At 52.0% G+C, this 22,089-nt stretch overlaps 1 protein-coding gene across 8 annotated transcripts; it reads left to right on the top strand.

The window, feature by feature from the left end:
- The first annotated feature begins 298 nt into the window (after positions 1-298).
- slc5a6a (solute carrier family 5 member 6a) lies at positions 299-19,714 on the top strand. 8 transcript variants are annotated; one of them, XM_086143248.1, is made up of 19 exons: positions 7,647-8,653; positions 8,833-8,972; positions 9,765-9,828; positions 10,526-10,762; positions 10,843-11,064; positions 11,283-11,348; positions 11,654-11,705; positions 12,081-12,148; positions 13,558-13,712; positions 13,782-13,922; positions 14,062-14,191; positions 14,309-14,397; positions 14,802-14,914; positions 14,994-15,061; positions 15,233-15,319; positions 15,405-15,556; positions 15,669-15,772; positions 15,871-15,992; positions 16,073-19,714. In XM_086143248.1, the coding sequence occupies exons 4-19, from the start codon at positions 10,637-10,639 to the stop codon at positions 16,244-16,246; spliced, it is 1,869 nt and encodes a 622-aa protein (XP_085999374.1). In that variant the 5' UTR covers positions 7,647-8,653; positions 8,833-8,972; positions 9,765-9,828; positions 10,526-10,636; the 3' UTR covers positions 16,247-19,714. The 8 variants fall into 8 exon arrangements, with proteins under 8 accessions (XP_085999378.1, XP_085999376.1, XP_085999379.1 ...); XM_086143251.1 differs by lacking the exon at positions 7,647-8,653 and adding an exon at positions 8,674-8,796 and having other exon boundaries at positions 8,932-8,972; XM_086143252.1 differs by lacking the exons at positions 7,647-8,653; positions 8,833-8,972 and adding an exon at positions 299-692.
- Positions 19,715-22,089: the final 2,375 nt, after the last annotated feature.

Raw genomic sequence — 22,089 nt, 5'->3', positions numbered from 1 at the left:
CGGTAGAACCCCGTTCCCGCCTCCCGGCACCTCTCACATCTCAATCCTCCCGGTTGACGTCCGGAGCTCCCGGTGTTCACGGAGCCTCCGTCCATGTGTCAGACACGTGCACGCCCCCGGGAAACCACGGTCGTGCGCGGGGTCACCGCGGGATCGAACGTCGCAGTGGCGACTCGCTCGACGGTTGGGACGGTTTTTGACGGCCAATCAGCGTCCTCCGTACCGGCCGCCCTCCTACGCCTTTCCGGGCTGAGACGAATGTGAGGACGACGTCCCGCCGCCCGTCCCCGCACGGAAGGGCGCCCCCGGCGGTGGCGGGTCCCCCCGCTTCGGAGGACCGGGACGAACGAGACGAACCGGTTCGGATGCGTCCGATGGGCGTCCGATCCCGGCCGTTGCAGTGGATCTAAGACCGTACTTGCGGCGGCTCCGCCGATCCGGTCCTGCGCCGCCCTGCGCGGAACCGAGCGCCGATCCGCGAGTTCCGAACGGAGAACTTGGATTCAGGACGAACGACTCGTTCGTTACGACACCAAAAAGGGGCGAGGACATGGCCTCGTGGTCGGTCGATTTCCGGAAGTGAACGTCTCACCATCCGAAGGAGGGCGAAGGAGGCGGCGGAGGGTCCGGACCCCCGCGGGACTGAGGACGAACCGGGAGCAGGAGGGGTTCGGCGGACCGCGGCGGCGGAGGTAGGACCCGGGACACGCAAAGCTTTGGGGGTGCGGGTGGCGTGCGGGTGGCGGGTGAGGGCTGGGGAAAATGTCAAGCTGGGGTTAAACCCCCCCCCCCCCCCATACACACACACACACACACACACACACACACACACACACACACACACACGGCCAGGGCGGTCGGATCCTGGTCTCCCGGCTCTGAGCGGAGGCGTGTGGGAACGTGGCGGCGGATCAGGTGACCAACTGGCGGAGAGGACGGGCTGGCGGGGCCGCGGTGGACGGTTCGGTTCTTGCGGGGGGGGGCAAGTGGACCCCCGCGGACCCCCACGGACCCCCGCGGACCCCCGCCGACCGCAGGGTCGTGGGGCGCGAACAGAACAGCCTCTGTGCGGTGCTCCTTCTGCGCCTGCGCAGTTCCCCGCCGGTGAGGCGAGTCCGTCAAGCGCTGGCGCGGCTCCTCCCGCACCTCCCGCACCTCCCGCTGCGGGGACAGGGGGAACGGCTCGGTGATTGACAGCACAAGATGAATGAATGAGTCCTCCTCACCTCCATGTTTGTATGAAAGACCGAGAAGGTCCAGAGCCAGAGGGATTATTATTTCTAATCAGCATATAATCGTTAAATCTCCTCCAGGTAGCACAGTGCGTGCGTATATTTGTGTGGGTATGTGTGTGTGTGTGTGTGTGTGTGTGTACTCACGGCGGTCGACATTGGCCTTCCAAGCATTGATGTCCCATATGTGGGCCTCCTGCCTCCAGGGAGAAGGTCCTGGAGCGTCCAGCCTCCAGCAGCAGGCTGTGAGGCTGCTCAGCCCTCCTCCTCCGTCCATCACACCTGGATGCTTCTTCTTTCCTGGATGCTTCTCCATCCCTGGATGCTTCTTCTTTCCTGGATGCTTCTCCATCCCTGGATGCTTCTTCTTTCCTGGATGCTTCTCCATCCCATTCCGCCCTGGACTGATAACACATGGAAGCTGCTTTGCACAGAGGAACCCATCGAGCTGCTGCCGTCCATCCTTCCTCCTCAACCTGTTATTAAGGTGTAGTTGATTGAAACAAAGGTGCCGTCCATGTCCAGGACTAATGGACAATGATGTCACGATGAGCCGCTGAGTGCCCCCCCCCCCCCCCCCCCCCCCCGCGGGATCCGTTGCTATAGCGACCATGAGTCGGCTTCATCAGAGGAGGACTTCTGTCGGTTTGAGGGTTCCTCTTGTTAAACTGGCCCAGAAGTGCCCGCGGAGGTTTGTGAATCTGGTTTTGGTGGGAGTCCAGACCCGCAGACTCGGAGGGGATCGGGGACAAGATGGTGGCGGGAACTGACGCGCAGTCATCGCCGTGTCCAGCGCAACCCTGAGATAGAATCCAGTTTGGACCAAACCCAGAAACAAATAAATGTCACCCAGTTCATTAAAGAAGACCAAACACTGCGGGACGTCGCCGAGATAGATCCCTTTCCTCCGACGGCTTGAAATGCCAAACGTGAACGAAGCTACGAGCAAAGCTACCGCTAATACTAAAGCTAAAGCGCTCTCTTTTCATGATGGACTCCAGAAGACGTAGAAAGGAACCCTGGAGGCATTCAAGGCATTCGAACATCACCTATGAAACCTCCGGCGCCTTTACAAAAGAAGACAGCGGACGAAAGCAAAGACGTTACAATAGAAAGAGGAAATCTCTGATGCTACAGTACTGGACGCAGTCGCTGCTCTTCAGAAGCTAATGCTAGAAGTCAAAGGTGAAAGTGGACTGAACACACTGGCCATCACTAACAGGGCTGAAGCGGTGAAGATCAACGGCGCTGGGAGAAGAACGAAAGTCATTTCACGCCAATGGGACGCCTTTTCAAATCTATTGCATCAGAACACTAAAATCCTGTTAGTCTTCATTACTTAGTTTTGAAATTTCCTTTATGTCTCAACATAAAAACGACACCCCTTTTTTGTCCGTGAACGCAAGGGGATTTTTTTGTTCCGTAAAAGGAACAAAAATCTTTTTTTTTTTCTTGCAACAAACGCATTCTAAGGAAGAAGACATTGTTTTTTGGAGCTTTCTGGCGCTTCAAGGTCAGCAGGGGTTGCAATTTAACTTCCAAGGTCAGGTAATTTCACGTCGGCAGACGAGCGCGCTCTCCGGTTGTGTATCAACAATTTGAAATTCATTTTAATCAACACGTTCGGATACGATAACACAAAAGAAAACAAAAGTCTATTACATCAAATAACTGCACGCTTAGAAGATCTTCAATGTTCTCACCCAACTGACAGTATAATAATAGGCGGGGATTTCTATCTGGTCCAGGATGAATTTTTGGATAGATATCCTTCTAAATACCTTCAAGCGATCCTAATCTGGTATTTTATGACTGTTGTCACGAGCTGAATCTGACATATTAATCCAGCAGTTTTTCAATCCCAATCATAATCTCAAATCCAGAATTGACCACAGGTTCATCTCAAACCATCGGCTGAGCTACAAAATGAGCTCTAGCGTATCGGCGGCTCTGCTAACAGACCTTTGTGTTTTCTATCTACTTATTGCAACCAAAACAAGAAGAACTTTACGAAACAAATACTGGAAATTCCATTCAAATGTGCTGAAAAATGACTTTCAAAACATCAGATATTTCGTTAAAGAAATGAAGTCCTCTGTAAAAACTAGCATCTCCGGGCAACAATGGGAGTTTCTCAAACATAAAATTCACCAAAACTCTATTTCCTTTAGCTGAAAACTTCAAAAAGATCTTGACAAAAGGGAATTGGACATTCTGAATACTTTTTTTAACAAACCAAATCAAAAATACTCCAATAACAATTGAGTGTAAATACATAAATACTCATAGAGGCCGTGGCACCTTTGCTAGATCCAAAGCTACAAAAAGAAGCAGAGAAAAACTCTGCGTATTTTTGTGGTTTAGAAAAAAGACCTCAAGAGAAGAACAGCCTCAAATCGCTTTAGATTAAGAACAAGGAAATGTCAGATGAGACGACAGTGTCCTCTCAAGTCTTTCAATTCCACACCAACCTTCACAGTTCTAGACATTTTCCAAGGCTTCAGGATTAGGAAACTTTTTGCGCTTCATGACTCACCATTGAAAGAAATGTGTCGTGTTGCTATGAAATCAGATGTAAAATACTTGGGTATTTTCCTTGGAAAGGATCAAAAATGAAATCGGCCCTGAAACATAGTAACTAAACTTAATTAATGTAGAGCTAAATTAAATATATGTCTCGAAAGTGACTTGTCAATAATCAACCGAAATGGCATGTATATGTAGATGTAAATACCCAGCGTATTCCAAATCAACTCAGGAAATCTATTCACCAAATAACTGTTCATTTTAATTTTATCTGAAGAAAACCCATTTGGTGTGAGAAAGCAGTGAAGGAGGGCTGAAGTGATTGGTTTGGACTCAATGGCACATTGAAGGGGAACTGCTTGAAATCCTGGATCATCATCATTCTTTTTGCTCTATTACTGTGCTGTAAAATAATATATATACACAACTTCTCACTGCACAGTACAATAACATGGAACAATAGAAATGTGCTGCATGGCAACAAATCTCTATTTTACAAGGAATGGTTTGAGAAAGGTATATGGTCAATAATGGACTTGATGGATGACAATGGCAGTCGTCTAGACTATGAACAGTGCTGTACTACACACAGATTTAACCCTCCCATATTGGAGTTCATGATGTTACGTAACGCACTGCCTCCTCAATTTGTATTCCTGACCAAAAATATAATGACGCACCGAACCGTACAACCACAGTTACCCCGACTATCACTCCAGGGAATCTCAATTCTGGACAGAAAGTGCAGCGACTCCTTTATTAGGAAATGTTTCACAGGAAACTTACTCCCTGGACGTCAAAACAAAAATAATATTTGAAATAAATTTGATAAGAAATTGATTGCCACGCTACAAACTACATATCTGACTCTTGCCATACCATCCGAGGCAAAAGAGATGCACTTCAAAATGATGAATGACATCTACCCATCTAAGGAATTATTGAAGTTACGCTTTAATATTGAATAGTTGTACATTTTGTGAAGACAACATTGAAACCACAGGCCATAGATTTTTCTCCTGCGAAAAAGTACAAAAACTCATAAATGGATTAAAGACAAATATCCCTCATCACCAATTTCTCTCTCTCTCTCTCGAGAGAGAGATGATAGAACACCTGGTTCCCTTGTAGGAAATGAAAGAGATGAACTCTGTGTCCATGTTATTTTAGGTTTGCCTAAAAGTTCTTTGTATGAAAAAATGGAATGCAAAAATGTTCCCCCAATTTAACCATCAGGATCCATAATTATTTTTTTTTTTGAATTATATATAAAAAATATATATTTATTTATGGAAAAATCCCAAACAAAAAAATTACAACGTTTTATGACTGCTATTCCCTTCGATCCACTGAGATAAATATACATTATATTCCCCTTGCCACTTTCTTTTAGTTCTAAAATTCTACATTTCTTTCGTCTTGTTTCCTCTTAGTGAATTGATTGCATACGAAATAAGTGTCTTAAAATAAGTGTTTGTTTATCCTTGATAAGTTCTATAAAGATGAACTAAAAAATAAACAAACCGGCGAGCCCCGCTGAGCGCGAGCCCGCTGGGCGCCCCTCCCCTCCCCCCGCGGGGCGTAGCTAGCGTTAGCATCAACTTCCCAAACTCCTCTAAAACTCCGTTCGCGGAGGCGAGAGTGTCGGGATTCACCTGCTTCTGTCCCGGCCGTGTGGCGTCGTGCCGTGGCGGCCGGAGGGGAGCGATGCCGGGGCGGCGAAGCCCCAATTCTCCGCGGCGGCGGCGGCTCCGGTTCTCCGCGGCGGCGGCTCCGGAGCGCCCTCCCTCTTCAGGCGGGGCTGTCAGGCGAAGCTAACCGAGCGCTAGCTTGCCACTGCGCATGCGCGGCGCCGCTTCCGTACGGTGGCTCGGCGTGGACAAAAAGGTCCGGCAGCGCGTTTTCGCGAATGTCGGTTCTGGAGGCGCGTCTCCTCCCGGTTGTGTCGCAAATATTCATTCTCTGTGTTTGTGAGCGTCAGCCGCCAGTGAGTGTTGTCATGGGCGGGCCCGCTCTGTTCTGCTGCTTCTCTGCAGTTGTTCAGGGGTGTTTGTGGTGTTAGCTGGTGCAGAAGTTAGTGCCTCCACCTCATAACAAAAAAGAAGAGATGAGATGAGATGAGAACAACTTTATTAATCCCGAAGGAAATTGTTGTGCCAGAGTTTCAAGTACAAAACCATACCAGTAATAGATAAAAGATCCCCGCTAGTATCCCAAGAGGTGGGGCACTTCGATGGAAAGAGCTCTATAAATACATTTATTGCTACTATTATAACAGCCGGTTGAATAAACTGTGATACAGATTTCCAGCAAGAAGACGTCGCGTGCTTTTTATGACGGTCTGTCTGCAGGGGGATGTTCTGGAACCCTCGTGATAAGATGACCTCCTCTCACGTGTTATCGTGTCATCGCTTTCTTTGCGCTCCCGTTCACTGTCGGCTCTTGGCGCGGGTGCTCGTCGGCCGCCGGCCGCGAGCGTTCCTTTACGTTTCTTCAGATGTCAACCGATATAATGCAGTATTTATCTTTTATTCCTCTGATATTTCTGTCCGTTTTTTGTGTGCAGACTTATTTTCATATCCGCCGTAACCCAGTAAATGTCCCCGGCGTGAGACGAATGAAGGCCCGTTTAATCTAATCTCCCCTAATCTGATTAAGATGATTTTAAAGTCACGGGGAAACCTTGCAAGAAAACCAGCGGCTCACTGTTTGAAATGAATAGAAAGTGATGTGAGAATGAGGAAGTCATTAAACAACAAATTTTGCGAATAATATGCTTGTCGTTGTAATTGGACGGTGGCGGCTCAGGATTGGTCCTCCCCGGGGTTTAATCATTACCCGGGCTGCTTTTATTTGCCCTGCGCCGGGCGGAAGAGGAGCCAGGATGGAGGTGGACGGCGCTGCTGCAGCCACAGGTGGGACTCCTGCTTCTAGGGGGGGCTGGAGGGCGTTTCTGATGTTCCCCGTGGACAGAGATGTCCTCGCTTGACGTCGAAAAAGCATATGACAGGGTGCCAAGAGAGGAGCTCTGGTATTGTATGAGGAAGTCTGGAGTGGCAGAGAAGTATGTTAGACTGGTGCAGGACATGTATGCTCGCTGTGAGACACTGGTACGGTGTGCTGTAGGGGTAACCGAGAAGTTCAAGGTGGAGGTGGGACTCCATCAGGGATCAGCTCTGAGCCCCTTCTTGTTCGCAATGGTGATGGACAGGCTGACAGATGAGGTTAGACAGGAATCCCCGTGGACCATGATGTTTGCAGATGACATTGTGATCTGTAGTGAAAGCAGACAACAGCTAGAGGAACATCTAGAGAGGTGGAGGTATGCTCTGCAAAGGAGAGGAATGAAAGTTAGTCGCAGCAAGACAGAATATATGTGTGTGAACGAGAGGAACTCGGGTGGAACGGTGAGGCTACAGGGAGTGGAGATCAAGAAGCTGGAGGATTTCAGGTACTTAGGGTCAACAGTCCAGAGCGTAGGAGAGTGTGGAAAAGAGGTGAAGAGACGGTCCAAGCAGGTTGGAATGGGTGGAGAAAAGTGTCAGGGGTACCAAGAGATAGAAGAACATCAGCCAGAATAAAAGGAAAGGTGTACAAGACAGTGGTGAGACCAGCGATGATGTTTGGACTAGAAACTGTTCCAATGACCAAAAGACAGCAGGCAGAACTAGAGGTTGCAGAGATGAAGATGTTGAGGTTCTCTTTGGGAGTGACCAGGATGGAGAGGATCAGGAATGAGTCCATCAGAGGAACAGCACATGTTAGATGTTTTGGAGAGAAGGTCAGAGAAGCCAGACTGAGATGGTTGGGTCATGGACAGAGGAGGGATAGAGAATATATTGGTAGACGGATGCTGGAATTGGAGGTCTGGAGGAAGACCAAAGAGAAGATTTATGGACGTAGGGAGAGAGGATATGAAGGTAGTTGGTGTGAGAGAGGAGGATCCAGAGAATAGGGTTAGATGGAGAACGTTGACTTGCTGTGGCAACACCTGACACCTGAAAAGCCAAAAGAAGAAGAAGATCAAGGTTACGGAGGGAAAGGGTTGTGTGGGTTTTGAAAATTGTAGCTCCGCTCCAGGATCACGGAGCTCTGAGTGAGCGAGTGTGTGTGTGTGTGTGTGTGTGTGTGTGTGTGTGTGTGTGTGTGTGTGTGTTGGTTGTCAGTGTCGTTGGGCCCCTGCTGCCCCCTCCCCGCCTGAAAAGGCCGTCTGTTAAACCCCTACCCTCCGTGTCCATGGCTCGTGCCAGGAATGTGCACGTTTGTGCTTTCAATCATTACAAGGACGTGACACCTGCGTTCTTCTCCCATGGTGAGGTGTGGATCCAGCAACCGCCACCTCTCAGCGGGGGCGGCTTGTGTAGCAGCCGCACACCTTCGCAGGCTGCTTTTCCTCGCTGTTGTTCTGCGGCGGGGGGGGGGGTTCTCCGGCGTTGCCTGGCAACAGATGTTTGTCATGCGTTGGCGGCGGTGCGACGACGGCATCCGCGTCATTTTCAGTGACGCAGGATGTTCTCCCCGCGGAGGAGAGCCCCGGGATCGCCCGAGCAGAGCCCCGGGATCGCTGGAGGCTGCGGGGACGGAGCAGCCATCGAGGCGTTTATACCCTCATGTTGCCGTGGCAACAGCACACCGCGGCGTCGCGGGCGACCCCTGGACCGAGGACTTTGCCTCCTTGTACAAACTTGTTTGTCGGTGGGATTTGTTCCACCGCCGCTGCTAATCAGCCACCACTTGGACCGTCTCACGCTCGCCAGGTTTTATGGGATGTCATAAACTGGCGCCGCGTTCTTCCACGCCGTCTCTTGAAAAGCCCGGGTGCGTTCAGACGGCGTCACAGCCTGCGGACGTGAAGTGGCGGCGGCTGCGACCCGGCGAGGCGCTTCAGATGCCAGGTGTGTGTCCTTCCTTGCGATCAAAACACAGATGGCGGCGTTACGGAGGAGGCGTGAGATGAAGCGGCAGCTCGGGTGAAGATCCATCTCACCCGCCTTTCTTCCAACGTGTACTTTGATATGAATGGAAACATCATTTTCAGGTGCTTCTGTTGATCTCCATTCTTCTGCCCCTTCAGGCGTCACAGCCAATCACCCGCCTCCATCCAATCCTCAGCCGATCGCCTTCCTGTCCTCTTTCCCTCGATCCTGAAACTCCTCTCTGGTCTTCCCTCCAGACCTCCAACCTCAGAGCTTCTCCATGTCCATCTCTGTGTCTGTAAGCTTTTCGTCCTTGGAGTTTCCGTGAGGTTGGGAATGTGTGAACCCTCGGCAGCACAAATCACCCTGGCATTTTAAGGAGCTTTTACCCCGGGAGATTTTCCACCGGCGCCAGGAACGGCGCCGTCACATGACCCGGCGAGGTCTTCGTCCGCTCCGAGAACCTCTGGGCGCCAGCGCTCACGGATGCCGCCGCTCCTGCTGCTCGCGCACCTGCCTGGAACCTGATGCTTCTGCTTACAAACTTCTAATCAGTCACCTTTCACTGTTGCTATTTCTAGTTACTTCTATGTTGAATTAGTGGCTTCTCATTTGCAAATCGCGTGTTGACCAAGGGTCAGAGGTCAGGAGTGTAGCCTCCCCACAGGAAGGTTCTACTTCTGGCGATGGAGCGGGTTCTCCTGCCCGGCTTCTCCATGTTCCTCCACAGTGTGGAAGCAGTGGTTCAGTGGAAGCTCTCAGCTCGCTGGGATTGAGAGGATGGATTGTCGGATGATTGACGGCTGACCTTCCAGGTCAAACCCCACTAAACCCGTTGGACACATAATCTCAAACACACACACACACACACCCAGATGTTTGCCGTGTCAGAGCTCACCCGGGGGTCCATGTAGTCCGATCCACTTCATGCTGGTTCTTGTAGATCGCTTTCTGATCCCCCGCCCACCGTCCCGCTTCGTTTAAATCGTCCGAGGCGGCGTTGTGTGTCAGGAGGGTTTGGGAGGAGAAGGTCCCGCCGTGGTCTCCAGAGTTGTGTCCTCCGGTTCAGCCGTATCTGCTCCGTCTCCAGGCTGACCCCCGAGGTGATCCCATCTCCACGCCGGCCCAGAGCTGCGGGGACCACAGGATCCTGGGTGAGGTGCTCCCTGGGTCCTTCACAACCCTTTTGCTCTTTCAGTATTTTGATTTTTATTTTTTGTCCAAGGATTTAAATAAATACAAGTTTGTTTTTTAAAATCATGTCATCAATTTAGAAAATAAAAAAATCAAAATGTCATTTCAGTGGAATCTCAAGTGCGTCCTGGATTTTCTCAGTTTAGAAAAATCAGAAAAATCAAAAACATTGTTTATTTTCACGGACGCGGGATCGTTCTGAAGAGAAGCCATGCAGGCGGGAAGAGAGTGGAGCCCTGAGGGACGTCTGAGGGACGTCTGAGGGACGTCTGAGGGACGTCTGAGGGACGTCTGAGGGACATCTGAGGGACGTCTGAGGGACGTCTGAGGGACGCCGCAGGACGGCAAACCCCACGGACACACACTGAAAGTGCCAGACCTTGTGCTCGTCTGTGCTGCTTACAAGATTCCATCCTGCTCACACCTTAACGCTGTAACTTGAGGAGGTCAAGGACATGTTGTTGGAGCCGCGGAACAATCTGTTCTTCACAGATGTTGACAGAGAACCTTGACAGATAGCGTTGTTGAAGCTACAACAGCAATGAAAGTGTGTGTGTGTGTGTGTGCACTGTCGCTGTTGGCTTTGTGTTCAGATAGCATCACTTATCAAGCGGCACCATGGAGTCTCAGCTCATGCTATGTTGTGTCTCCTGTCAGAGCTCCACAAGCCCAGGCTCTGAGCTCCAGCCCAGGAGGTCTGCTCACCTGCCTCCCGCCCGTCCTCCGGGGTGGATGTGTCCCTGACGTCTCCTCCGCACCGGAGCCATCATGGGCGACGTGGTCCAGATGCACTTCACCACGGCGGACTACGTCATCTTCGCCCTGCTGCTGGTGTCCTCGGCCGGGATCGGCCTGTTCCACGCCCTGTCCGGGGGCCGGCAGCGCACCACGCAGGTGAGGACGCCACCTCGGAGAACCTGCCGGACACCGTCCTCCCAGATCTGGGCTGGAGATGTTTGCCGTGTGCGTTGCAGGAGTTCCTGATGGCGGACCGCTCCATGAGCTGCCTGCCCGTGTCCCTCTCCCTGCTCGCCACCTTCCAGTCGGCGGTGGCCATCCTGGGGGCGCCGTCGGAGGTCTACACCTACGGGACTCAGTACTGGTTCCTGGGCTGCTCCTACTTCCTGGGTCTGCTGATCCCGGCCCACGTCTTCATTCCCGTCTTCTATCGGCTGCAGCTCTCCAGCGCCTACGAGGTACCGCCGCCGACAGGAAGTCCACCCTGCCCTTTGGTGGTTCACGCCGGTAATCGCCGGTCAACAGACCGGAGCCGTTCCAACTCGTTTACTATGGTTACAGTGGCAGCTGTGTGTGTGTGTGTGTGTGTGTGTGTGTGTGTGTGTGTGTGTGTGTGTGTGTGTGTGATAACTGATAACTGATGTGACAAGGCTGTTGTCCTCCTTCTCCTCCACAGTATCTGGAGCGGCGCTTCAGCAAGACGGTTCGCATCTGCGGGACGGTGACCTTCATCTTCCAGATGGTAAGTCTTCGCTCCTCCCCTCCAAACATTCACCAGTAACCATAGCAACGGGTTCCTCGCCCCTGTGGGGGGCTGACATAGACCATGTATCTTCAGCTGAAGCTCTCTGACCAGCCTCTTCACCTGCTCCTTAGAACAGGAGGACAGTCTGCTGTACTTCCTCAATGCAAACTCTAATATTGAACTGCAGTATTGGATGCAGTAGTAGTAGTAGTGGTAGTAGTAGTAGTAGTAGTAGTAGTAGTAGTGGTGGGGTGGGGGTCTCCAGCTTCTGCGTAACCTCTGGGTGTCTCTCCTGCCTGTAGGTCATCTACATGGGGGTGGTCCTCTATGCTCCAGCCTTGGCCCTCAATGCAGGTGAGTGTAAATATATATATAAATATAGGTATATATGTATCAGTGAGGTGCAGTCAGTAGAGGCAAAATTCAAAATGAAAAGATAAATGAAATGGTTATATTCATTCAGCGATTTGTACTATAAAGTTATTTTCCACGTTGCTTCACCATTTTTAGTTTTTTTTTTTCCAAAATCGCTAAAAAAAAAATCACATTTACCGTCCAAATGTGAAGAAGAGATGTGCAGTGACGACGTCAGTGCCATCAACCTCACCACACCTCACTGATATGTATGTTTGTGTATATTTATATATATATACATATATGTATGTATGTATGTATATATATATGTATATGTATGTATATATATATAAGGTGTATCTGTTCATGTTGCAGTGACGGGCTTCGACCTGTGGGGGGCGGTGCTGGCCATGGGGCTGGTGTGCACACTGTACACGGCCATGGTGAGTAGAAACGTGAAGCTGTCCAGCAGGACCTCTGACGTGTTTGTGGAGAGCAGAGCTTCCATGCTGGTGGCTTGGCTTCTCTGCAGGTTCTCCTGCTGCTCCTCCAGTCATGGGTCCATTGAAGGCTGTACATCAGGGGTGTCAAACATACGGCCCGCGGGCCAGAACCGGCCCGCAAGGAGGTTGGATCAGGCCTGCAGGATAATTTGAAAGTGAAAAAATGCATAAAAGACAAGGATTTCATTTTTTTCATCAGATGCAATTCAATACTTTACCACTAGGGGGCGCACTATTTTGGTCAGAGTAGAAGACAAGCCGCATCACTGAGACGGACCAATCAGCAGACGTTATCAATGCACCACCTGCTGCTTGTTCTAACGTTTTTTATACCCTGTTCTCTCCCTCTAAATGTTGTCATCAAAACAGAGAAAAGTAGTTAAAGAGTGTAGAATTTTCAAAGAGAAACGGACTACGTCCTATTTATTCACAGAGACGCACGGGAAACCTTTGTGCTCGGCGTGTTTGCAACAAGTTTCTGAATTTAAGGAATGTAATATTCGGCGCCGCTACGAGACTCATCACAGCATAAAATATGACAGCTTGCAAGGAAACGGAGAAGAGATAAGATCAACCAATCGCTGGCAGGTCTGAGGAAACAGCGTCCACTTTCACCCAGAGCTGAGAAATCAGTGAAGCGGCGGTAAAAGCCAGCGAGCTAATTGCTAGTGAAAATGTGCAATTTAATGTTAGTCACCAGCTTCACTCCAAACGAGTATGTTGGAATTCTACTGTTCATGCAACTCCATGCATTTTCAGTGTGTGTTGTATGTGTTTGCATGTTTCATGGATGAAGTTTACACATTTACAGGACAGGTGAATATTTTCCTCCTTACACATTTAATAGCACTCTCTTTAGTTTGTAAGGTGTAGGCAGGGATTCAATTTAGATTTTATATGCACATGTGGAAATGGTTTAAAAATCCCTTTAAAAAGTCTCATTTAATCTTAAAGTGCATTATTATATTTTTCAATACCAATTACTTGTTAAAGTGTTGTGCCTTTGTACGATGAGTGGGATCCGTTGCAATGCAAACATGTGAATGATAAAAGTAAATTACACCTTTTTCTAAGGAAATATGAGGTGTTTCATGAAATGTTTTGTAAAAGGCATTCAATTCCAAGATGTTCCTTAAGTTCTTGTACTTCTTTACACCAAAACAGAGGAAAGACATGATATGTTGGTTATTTATTGCTAGTATGCTATCATTTTCCCGGTCCGGTCCACCTGACATCTCCCCGGGTCTCATGTGGCCACCATGAGGAGAGACTTCGCCAGCCGTGCTCTAAAGCGTCCGCAGGTGCGAAGGAGAAGGTGACCGACCTGTGGTTCCTGCTTTGACCTCCAGGGGGGGCTGAAGGCGGTGATTTGGACCGACGTCTTCCAGACGGTGGTGATGTTCGCGGGTCAGCTGGCCGTCATCGTGGTGGGGACCAGCCAGGCGGGGGGGATCATGGAGGTCTGGAAGAAGTCCGTCAACGGAAGCCGCATCTCCGGACTGGAGTGAGTGGTGGTGCTATTTGCCCCTCTGCCCCCCCGGGCCTGTCGCTCACGCTGGTATTTGCCCTCCAGCCTGAACCCCGACCCCCTGGAGCGGCACACCTTCTGGACGCTGGGAGTGGGCGGGGTGTTCCTGATGCTGGCGCTGTACGGGGTCAACCAGGCGCAGGTGCAGAGATACCTGAGCTCACGCAGCGAGAGCGAGGCCATCATGTGAGGCCACACACACACACACACACACACACACACACACACACACACACACACACACACACAGGGGGATGGAGCCAACCACAGGGTTTAACCAGGATGGGTCAGCTGCCAATCATCTCACAGGAGACCCCCCCTCCAGGTCCTGCTACGTGGTGTTCCCCTGCCAGCAGCTGGTCCTCTGTCTGGGCTGCTTGATGGGCCTGGTCATGTTCGCCCGCTATGGAGAGGACAGTCCTCTGGACAAGGGCTACGTCCAGACCAACGACCAGGTGAGCCTGAACCCGCCCTCTGGCCCCGCCCCCTTTCTGGCCCCGCCCCCTTTCTGGCTGCACACCTGCGTCCTCACCTGTGTGTGTGTGTGTGTGTGTGTGTGTGTGTGTGTGCAGATGGTGCTGTACTTTGTGATGGACGTGTTCCAGGACCTGCCGGGCCTCCCGGGCCTCTTCGTGGCCTGCCTCTTCAGCGGAGCCCTGAGGTAAACCCACCTGGACCCGGACCCGGACCTGGACCCGGATCGGCCGCTGTCGGTCCCGAGACACAGAAACTCCCCAGCTCTGGCACTAAATCACCAAAACATGGGAAAATTAAACATTTAAAATACATCCAGCTCCTCGCCTGCTCGGGCTCTGAAGGAGGCACCTCCGTGCTCTCCACCTCAGCAGGACAGTCTGAGGACGGGGCCTTCACCAGGGTCTTCACCAGAGTCTTCACTAAGGCCTTCACTGGGGCCTTCACCCCGGTTCCCAGTGCGGTTTCCGGTGAAGGCCTTCACCGGGGTCTTCACTGGGGCCTTTCTGTGTCCGGGTTCTCCCGACGGCCAAATCCAGTGGTCTCCGAGGAGACGCGCTATCGGTTCATTCCCGGTTTCCATCCCTCCAGCACCATCTCCTCGGCCTTCAACTCCCTGGCGACGGTAACCATGGAGGACCTGATCAAGCCCCATTTCCCCAACATGTCGGAGTCCAGGGCCACGCTGCTGTCCAAGAGCCTGGGTAACGCCGGACGTTCGGACTCACGGTCCCGATGGACCCGCAGAACCCCCATCCAGAATGTTCCCCCTTCTCCCTCCAGCTCTGGCGTACGGCCTGGTGTGCCTGGGGATGGCCTACCTGGCGTCCATCATGGGATCCGTGCTGCAGGTGAGTGTGAGAGAAGAACCCGGAGAGGTTCCTGGTAGCAGAAGCCGTGAGGGCTGGAGGCTCGGAGGGCGAAGCGACAGGAAAGGGTTGGACGGGAAGCAGGAAGTAGCCTCCGGTGAACCGCAGGAAAATAACAGATGTTGCAGCTGATGGTCGTCTCCGACCCCGCAGGCGGCCTTCAGCATCTTCGGCATGGTGGGCGGCCCTCTGCTGGGACTCTTCTGTCTGGGCATGTTCTTCCCCTGGGCAAACTCCACAGTGAGTAACCCCCTGGTCTTTCCTGGATCAACCCGCCCCCCTCCATCGTGCCGCGAGTGCTAACGCCCCCCCCCCCCCCCTCCAGGGCGCCGTGGTCGGCCTGGTGGCCGGCCTGGTCATGGCCTTCTGGATCGGCATCGGGAACTTCACCATGCGCATGAACGCCCTGGCGCCGGCCGTCAACGCCACCCTCCCGCCGCTGCTCCACAACGTGACCGCCATCACCACCAAGCCCAGGTCCAGCCCGTATCATCTACGTCAGGACGCCGACAACAATTCAGCTTCACTGCCATTTACAACCGTGTGTGTGTGTGTGTGTGTGTGTGTGTGTGTGTGTGTGTGTGTGCAGGCCATCTGGGCTGCAGGCCTTCTACTCGCTGTCCTACATGTGGTACAGCGCTCACAACTCCACCACCGTGGTCGTGGTGGGGCTGGTGGTCAGCCTGCTGACAGGTGATCTCACACACACACACACACACACAGCTGCCACCGTTTACCTCGACGACCACCTGTGTGTGAACGCCTTGTGTGTGTGTGTGTGTGTGTGTTAGGACCTATGAAGGAGAAGCAGGTGGCCCCGGGGACGTTGTTTCCGGTGCTGGGTACGTTGCTGTTCTTCTTGCCGCAGCGCTACAAGGAGAAGCTGTGCTGCACCACGCCGCTCAGCAAGAAGGTGAGTGTGTACGGGAAGACGCCGCCGCCGCCGCCGCGTGGCGTGAGTTGACGTGGGTCTGCGGTGCGTCCCGACTCCAGGTCAAAGGCAGGCAGCGGTACGAGCGGGCCAAGAGGGAGGGAGCGGCGGAGGAGGCCGACAAAGAGGCGGATGCCGACCGGGAGGAGGACCGGGAGGAGGACCTGGAGAAGGAGCGGGCCGGATCTCCGTCCTGCAACCTCAACGGGCACAACCTGGTGGAGACGGCGCTCTGACCTCCACCGGCTCCGCCCCTGCCGGAGGAGGAGGCCCGGGGGGGCGTGGACTCGGGAAAGGCAGAGGAACAGGTCTGGGATGTGAAGGTGCGTTTGTGACCCGTTGACCTTCAGGAGGGGTTCCACGGAGCTTCAGGGTTCTGATTGGATGAGAACCACTGAGGCTGATTTTGACCTCCCTGCTGCGGCGCCTGCAGCTGCCTTCCTCCGAAGATCCTCCAGAACATGGAAAAAAAATCAGCCAATCAATTCATTTGTTTTTGTGAATCACACTCGAAAAGTCAGATTTCGTGCTAAGAATCGGGAAATGTTTCTTCTATACCTCTGGAAAATAAGGTCTTGAATCGTCCTCTGAGCTTCCACCTTCAGGTGGTGGAGGGGTTTGCGTGTCCTGGGCGACTCATCTCGACGCACGGCGCTGGTTCTGGAACCAGGCCTCTTATTCTGGAGTTGCCCCTGATGAGAGGCGCCGGGCAGGTGTGGGCATATTGATCGCCCTCCGTCTAGGCGCCTTCACATTGGGGTTCAACCCTGTGGACGAGAGGATAGCCTTCCTCCACCTTCAACAACTCAAGTGTTGTTGGGTGCATAGCCACAAACTGTTGGGTGCATAGCCACAAACTGTTGAGTTATAGCCACAAACTGTTGTTTGTGGCTATAACTCAACGACAGTTGAGTTTACCCACCTTTCTCGGGGTCCCGAGAGGGGCTGCTAGAGAGCGCTTCTACCGGGGACTCGCTCCTTGTACTGGGAGGCTTCAATGCTCACGTGAGCAACAACAGTCCGATTTGGAAGGGCAGGATTGGGAGGAACGGCCCCCTGATCTGAACCCGAGCGGTGTTTTGTTATTGGACCTCACTGATTGTCCATAACGAACAGCATGTTCGGGCATAAAGGTGTCCATTTGTGCACTTGGCCACCGTTCTTTGATCGACCTTGTGGTCGTATCCTGGGACTTGCGTTCTTGGTCCTGGACACTCGGGTGAAGAGATGGGCGGGACCACGGAGCTCGACCGGAAACGGGTGGAATGCCCTCTCCGGGTCGGGAGAGGTCGCTGATGGAGAAGGTAGAGCCGGCGGCCGAGAGCCTCTGGACCGACCTGAGGAACCTCAGTCTGGAAAAACTCAAGCAGGACAGTCCTGATGCTTCTCCCAAATGAAGAGGAGTTTCTCAGAGGAACCAAGACTCACGACCCAGAGGACAAATTAGGTGTGTAGATGGTAGACAAGCTTATTTTTTGGTGAACGTCTCGTTCTTCTGTGAAGGTTTCCTTTCCGGTGGGCACGGAGGGACGAGAACAACCGGAGAAGCCGGCGAATCGGCATGTCCGAACCCGGACGAGCAGGACGGGAGAAGCAAAAATACAAATAGTGAAAGAATGGTGGAGATGCTTGCGTGACGGTTCCGCTGCATCTTTCCTGCAGTTCTTTCTCCGGCTTGAAGCTCAGCGTTGTAAAGAGGCGAGCCGGAGAAGCGCTGGAATGTTTGCGGAGTAACTGAAGTCAGAAAACATGGGGTGGATCACGCGGTCCCGCCTGATCTCCTGGAGAGGAAACAGTGAGGCGTGTTTCTCCTCAGCCTCTCAGCTTGAACAGAGGAAGTGCCTTGTTTTGTCTCCAGCTGATCCCAGAACCTCCAACACACTCGCTCCCATCCGTCTCATGAAACCATTACGAGCAAAGAACGCAGAGGTTCGCCTACCTGGCTGTTCCATCACGTTCCATAGCGGTTCTCGCGTGTCTTCTGGCTCGCCCTTAGTCTCACGTGCAGTCATTTTTTTTTTTGGAGCCCCGAGCCGGTCGAGGTCACGACCGGAGCCGCTTTCACTTTCACTTTGGACATCTCCTCGCTGCTTCCACGTCCCGAAGCCCCCGAGCCGAGGCGACTCCCGCCTGCTGCGTCCTTTCAATTGTTGCCTGTGTTTTATTCTGGAAAAAAATGTGAAGGTCGGGGGTGACCGGAAGTTAGGGGAACATTTCAAATGACAAAACTAAAGCGTATTTTTACATTTACACAATCAAAGGACGGCTCTTCCACAGCATATAGAAGGCTCCGCCCCTCATCCCCAGGTGACCCCTCACCTGGACACATCCATGGATCTATATGCTGTCAAGGACAGAGCTGCTGAATGTGGGGGTTCGCTGCACCCCTGCATTCACAGACACCTTCCCATGGTCTCTGGAGAGTGCCAGAGAATCTGTGTGTTAGTGTGTGTGTGTGTGTGTGTGTGTGTTGTGTCCTCGTGGTTGACCAGCCATCGACCCGTCATGCCTGAAATTACTTGAAGTGTGTGCCTCCGGTGTTTGGACGCGTTAATAACCCGAAGCCCCTCGGCAGCAGAGGGACTGGACGGATCCAGGTTCTTCACGCTGCCGAGTCGTCCTCCGGAGCCGCCGAGGGCCGATCACTGTGGTAGAACGTCGCTGCGGCGCCAGGGCGTTTGACAGCTCAGGGTTCCTGGAACGACTGGAGAAACATTTCCCGCAAACTTGAACGTGTGCGGGGAAATGGTTTTTAATCCTTATTTTTATGATTGTTTTTATAACTAACAAGTAGCGGGAAATCCAGTTAGATCCTTGATTTTCTTGAAGAAGAAGCCAAAAACACTTGAATGACTTTTAGACTGATTCAATCTAAAGACTAAATCAACTAGTGTGTAAGATTGACCTTTTAGTCCTTTTGTTGTTAGAGAAGCACCTGAACCGTAGCTCCAGAAGGTTCCCTGGAAGCTAGCTTGGACCTGAAAACGCTAGTTAGGGCTCGGCTGGGGGGGGGGGGGGTCCGGGTAAAGCACAGCGCTTAGTAATTTCTGATAATAAATATTGTCCGGGGACAATATTTGATTATATTTGTGTCCGGCACCGAGAAGCCAAGCGGAGCCGGGCAGCTCCAAGCACTGGGGCCTCCAGGCTCCTCTGCTTGGGACGTGCCTTCATACGCCTTTTGTTATTTTCACCTCCAGACCCCCAACTCCCGGCCCCATCGCACTTATTATTTGAAATGTTTTGAATATGAGACCAAGGCGGGGGGTGGGGGCACTCTGCTGGGCTGAGAGGTCATGAGGTCCTCCACATGAGGTCAGAAGAAGCTGAGGACCTGAGTCAAACATCTGACACGTGTTGATGGGTGATGATAACCTCAAGTGGGACATCACAATAACTTGGGTTTAAAATGCGTCTTTAACAACAACTAGTTAATAAACTGCAGAGCCAATAAAGGACGTTGAACTTTAGACCCTGAACGGGAGCTCATCGTTAACAGGGTTTGTCTCATTATGATGATGTCATTCATAAAACAGAGACCTTCTTACCTCCGCCGACGTTGATTCTGGGCATTGAAGCGCTGAGCGAAGCCGATTGGACGAGAGGGCAAACCGCTAACGTGTCCGTGTTTTCGCCGTGAACCAAAGTAGTGTTTTTGAGTCCATGTGCACTTGTTGAAATGTGATTAAATAACGTCTGCAAAGCCTGCTGTGATGTGTTCTTGAGGATGTTCCTGTGCTTCCCCGCCGGACCAGAGCTGAGAAGTCCAGCTTCTCACTGCACAGAGAATTAGTTAGAATTCATGGTGAAATAAACCCAGCGTCCCCGTACGAGGACTTCTTTTGCATGGTGCACAAGTCCTCCGTCACCCCGCCTCAGCTGTAAGTGTGAAGATGTAAAGGAGTCCAGGGGATGATGTCCACCAGGCCCACCTGCAGGACCAGACACTTCTGTGGGCTGCTAAAGCCATGTTTTGGGTTTGTTCTGAGGGAGGCGTTGGCTTGTCTTTGTTTCAGATAAGGAACTCCTTCCAATGTCCCACCATGACTCTGTGTGTGTGTGTGTGTGTGTGTGTGTGTGTGTGTGTGTGTGTGTGTGTGTGTGTGTGTGTGTGTGTGGGATGGGTCACATGGCTCCATAAATCCAGATTGTGATGACAGTAATGAGCAGCAGATAGTGGAAATATGCTGATTATCTCCCAGCGGGAGGCCTGCTCGCAGGAATAACATCACGTGGATCACACACACACACACACACACACACACACACACACACACACACACACACACACACACACACACACAAGTTGCTTTTTGCAAGGGAAATGAAGGCCATGCTCTGTCTTCTGATTGGACATCTACTGGCAGAACACCCTCCAGGTGAGGACACCGGTGGACATGGACCTGGAGAACCCTCTAGAATCGCCCCATCCTTGGAGGACAGGAGGCCTCCAGGAGATCAGACGTTCCCTGTTGTCTCAGCTCAGATGACCCGCAGTCTGATTCTAAACAATCAGAGACTGAAGTGACCAGAAGGATCCTGGTTTGGTCAAAAAGCTGCCGGAGATCAGCTTGAGAGGTCTCAGCCTGAGGAGGTGACATCTTGAGTCCGGTCATGGTGCTGAAACAGAAGTGAGGGAACACGGCGAGGTCCTTCCTGCGCCTCGGTGAACTCCATATTAGTCTGTGCAGTGGACAGATTTATGGAGGCAGCCTTGAACGGCGGGCGAGCCGCCGGCACTGGCGGATCTCAGCCCGTCCGGCGGGGGCGGACCATTCCTGGCCGGTCTGGGCCGGGCGGACGCAGCGTCATTGCACAAGGTGAAGAGCGGTGAGTTATGATCGCAGCTTAGTGGTCCAACACACACACACACACACACACACTTGAGGAAACCCAGAGGCCCGCAGGACTTATGAGTCCTTTGGTGCTCGGGCTTCTAACCGGGCCAAGATGTTGACGTGCAGAAGGGAGGATGAAGAGCCCTGAAGCTGCAGCTCTTAAAGTGCATGATTTAGTTCCACTCTCTCCTCCAAACAGTGAGGACGCCAGACGTGTGTGTGTGTGTGTGTGTGTGTGTGTGTGTGTGTGTGTGCCGAGACACCAAACCTCAGCAGGGACGTCTGCCGACATTTAATGCCTGATCTCACTGTAATTTCAATGCTTTTATCCTCTAAAAGTCTATCACCTCCTATTTGTTTTATTGTTTAATCTGGTTTCTAATTCCTTGCTGTTTTTAACCACATTTTCTGCTTGTTTAACTCATTTTAAGAACATGTTTCCTTGTTGTCAGTAAAAGCACAGTGTCAGTGTCGTGTCTGCCTGCAGATCGGCACAAAATGAAACAGCTTGTGTTTTGGAGGTGAGGATTTGTCCCGCTTCTATCTTAGTTATTTACCCCAGTGGGGCGACGTCCACTCACACTGCAGCCTCGCCTCAGGATTCCTCTGCAGGGGAAGTCAGGCGGATCGGACAAGCCGGACCTCACAGGAAGTTGAATACTGTGGACAGGAAGTTTTCAGCGTCGCGCCACGGCTGCGCTGAACTCACGGACCTTCCTGCTGTGAGCCCTCGGTGCCGACCTCTGACCCCTGGTGCGGCAGTCCAAGTCATCAGGGCCCGAGACCGCTCTTCTCTCTGGGGACGGAATTCCTCCATGGACGGCGCTTCGGCCCAAATCCTCCACAATAGGAGTCAGAGTCCAGAACATTGGGATCTGGTGGCCTGAACGCTGGAATTATCAGAATTAAATCAAATAACAGTGGGCTGAATTGGCGTCGGTGATGGAAAAGGCTGAAGGAACGAGGCCGTGAGCTTTGCAAAGCACGCACGTCACTTCAGGGAGAACACAACAGCAGAAGATCAGTGGTTTGAGGAACAGATCAGTAACATTTAGAAACAGCTCAGTACCATCAGGTGCTTCTCCTGTGGCCGCTCATGTGCGCCATCGTACGCCATCGCAGGAAAGACCTTTGACCTTAGTAGAAGGTACGGTTTCAACGCTGTTTCTCACCAAAGACTAAACACACACAGGATGCAAACCTCAGATGGTGGTGGATCACTGCCGCCCCCGCCGGTGCCG

Source organism: Fistularia commersonii, chromosome 36 (genome assembly GCF_037954325.1).
Source record: "Fistularia commersonii isolate RoL2024-O1a breed Wild chromosome 36, RoL_Fcom_v1.0, whole genome shotgun sequence".
In the NCBI taxonomy this organism is placed as follows: domain Eukaryota; kingdom Metazoa; phylum Chordata; class Actinopteri; order Syngnathiformes; family Fistulariidae; genus Fistularia; species Fistularia commersonii.
This window is presented reverse-complemented; position numbering and strand designations above follow the sequence as displayed.

Bases quoted from the DNA above. Each gene is read 5' to 3' on its own strand.
- slc5a6a (XM_086143252.1), top strand. From the start codon at position 10,637: ATGGGCGACGTGGTCCAGATGCACTTCACCACGGCGGACTACGTCATC. The intron at 12,149-13,557 runs GTGAGTAGAAAC...TTTGACCTCCAG, and splicing joins GCACACTGTACACGGCCATG to GGGGGGCTGAAGGCGGTGAT. The intron at 15,320-15,404 runs GTGAGTAACCCC...CCCCCCCTCCAG, and splicing joins TCCCCTGGGCAAACTCCACA to GGCGCCGTGGTCGGCCTGGT.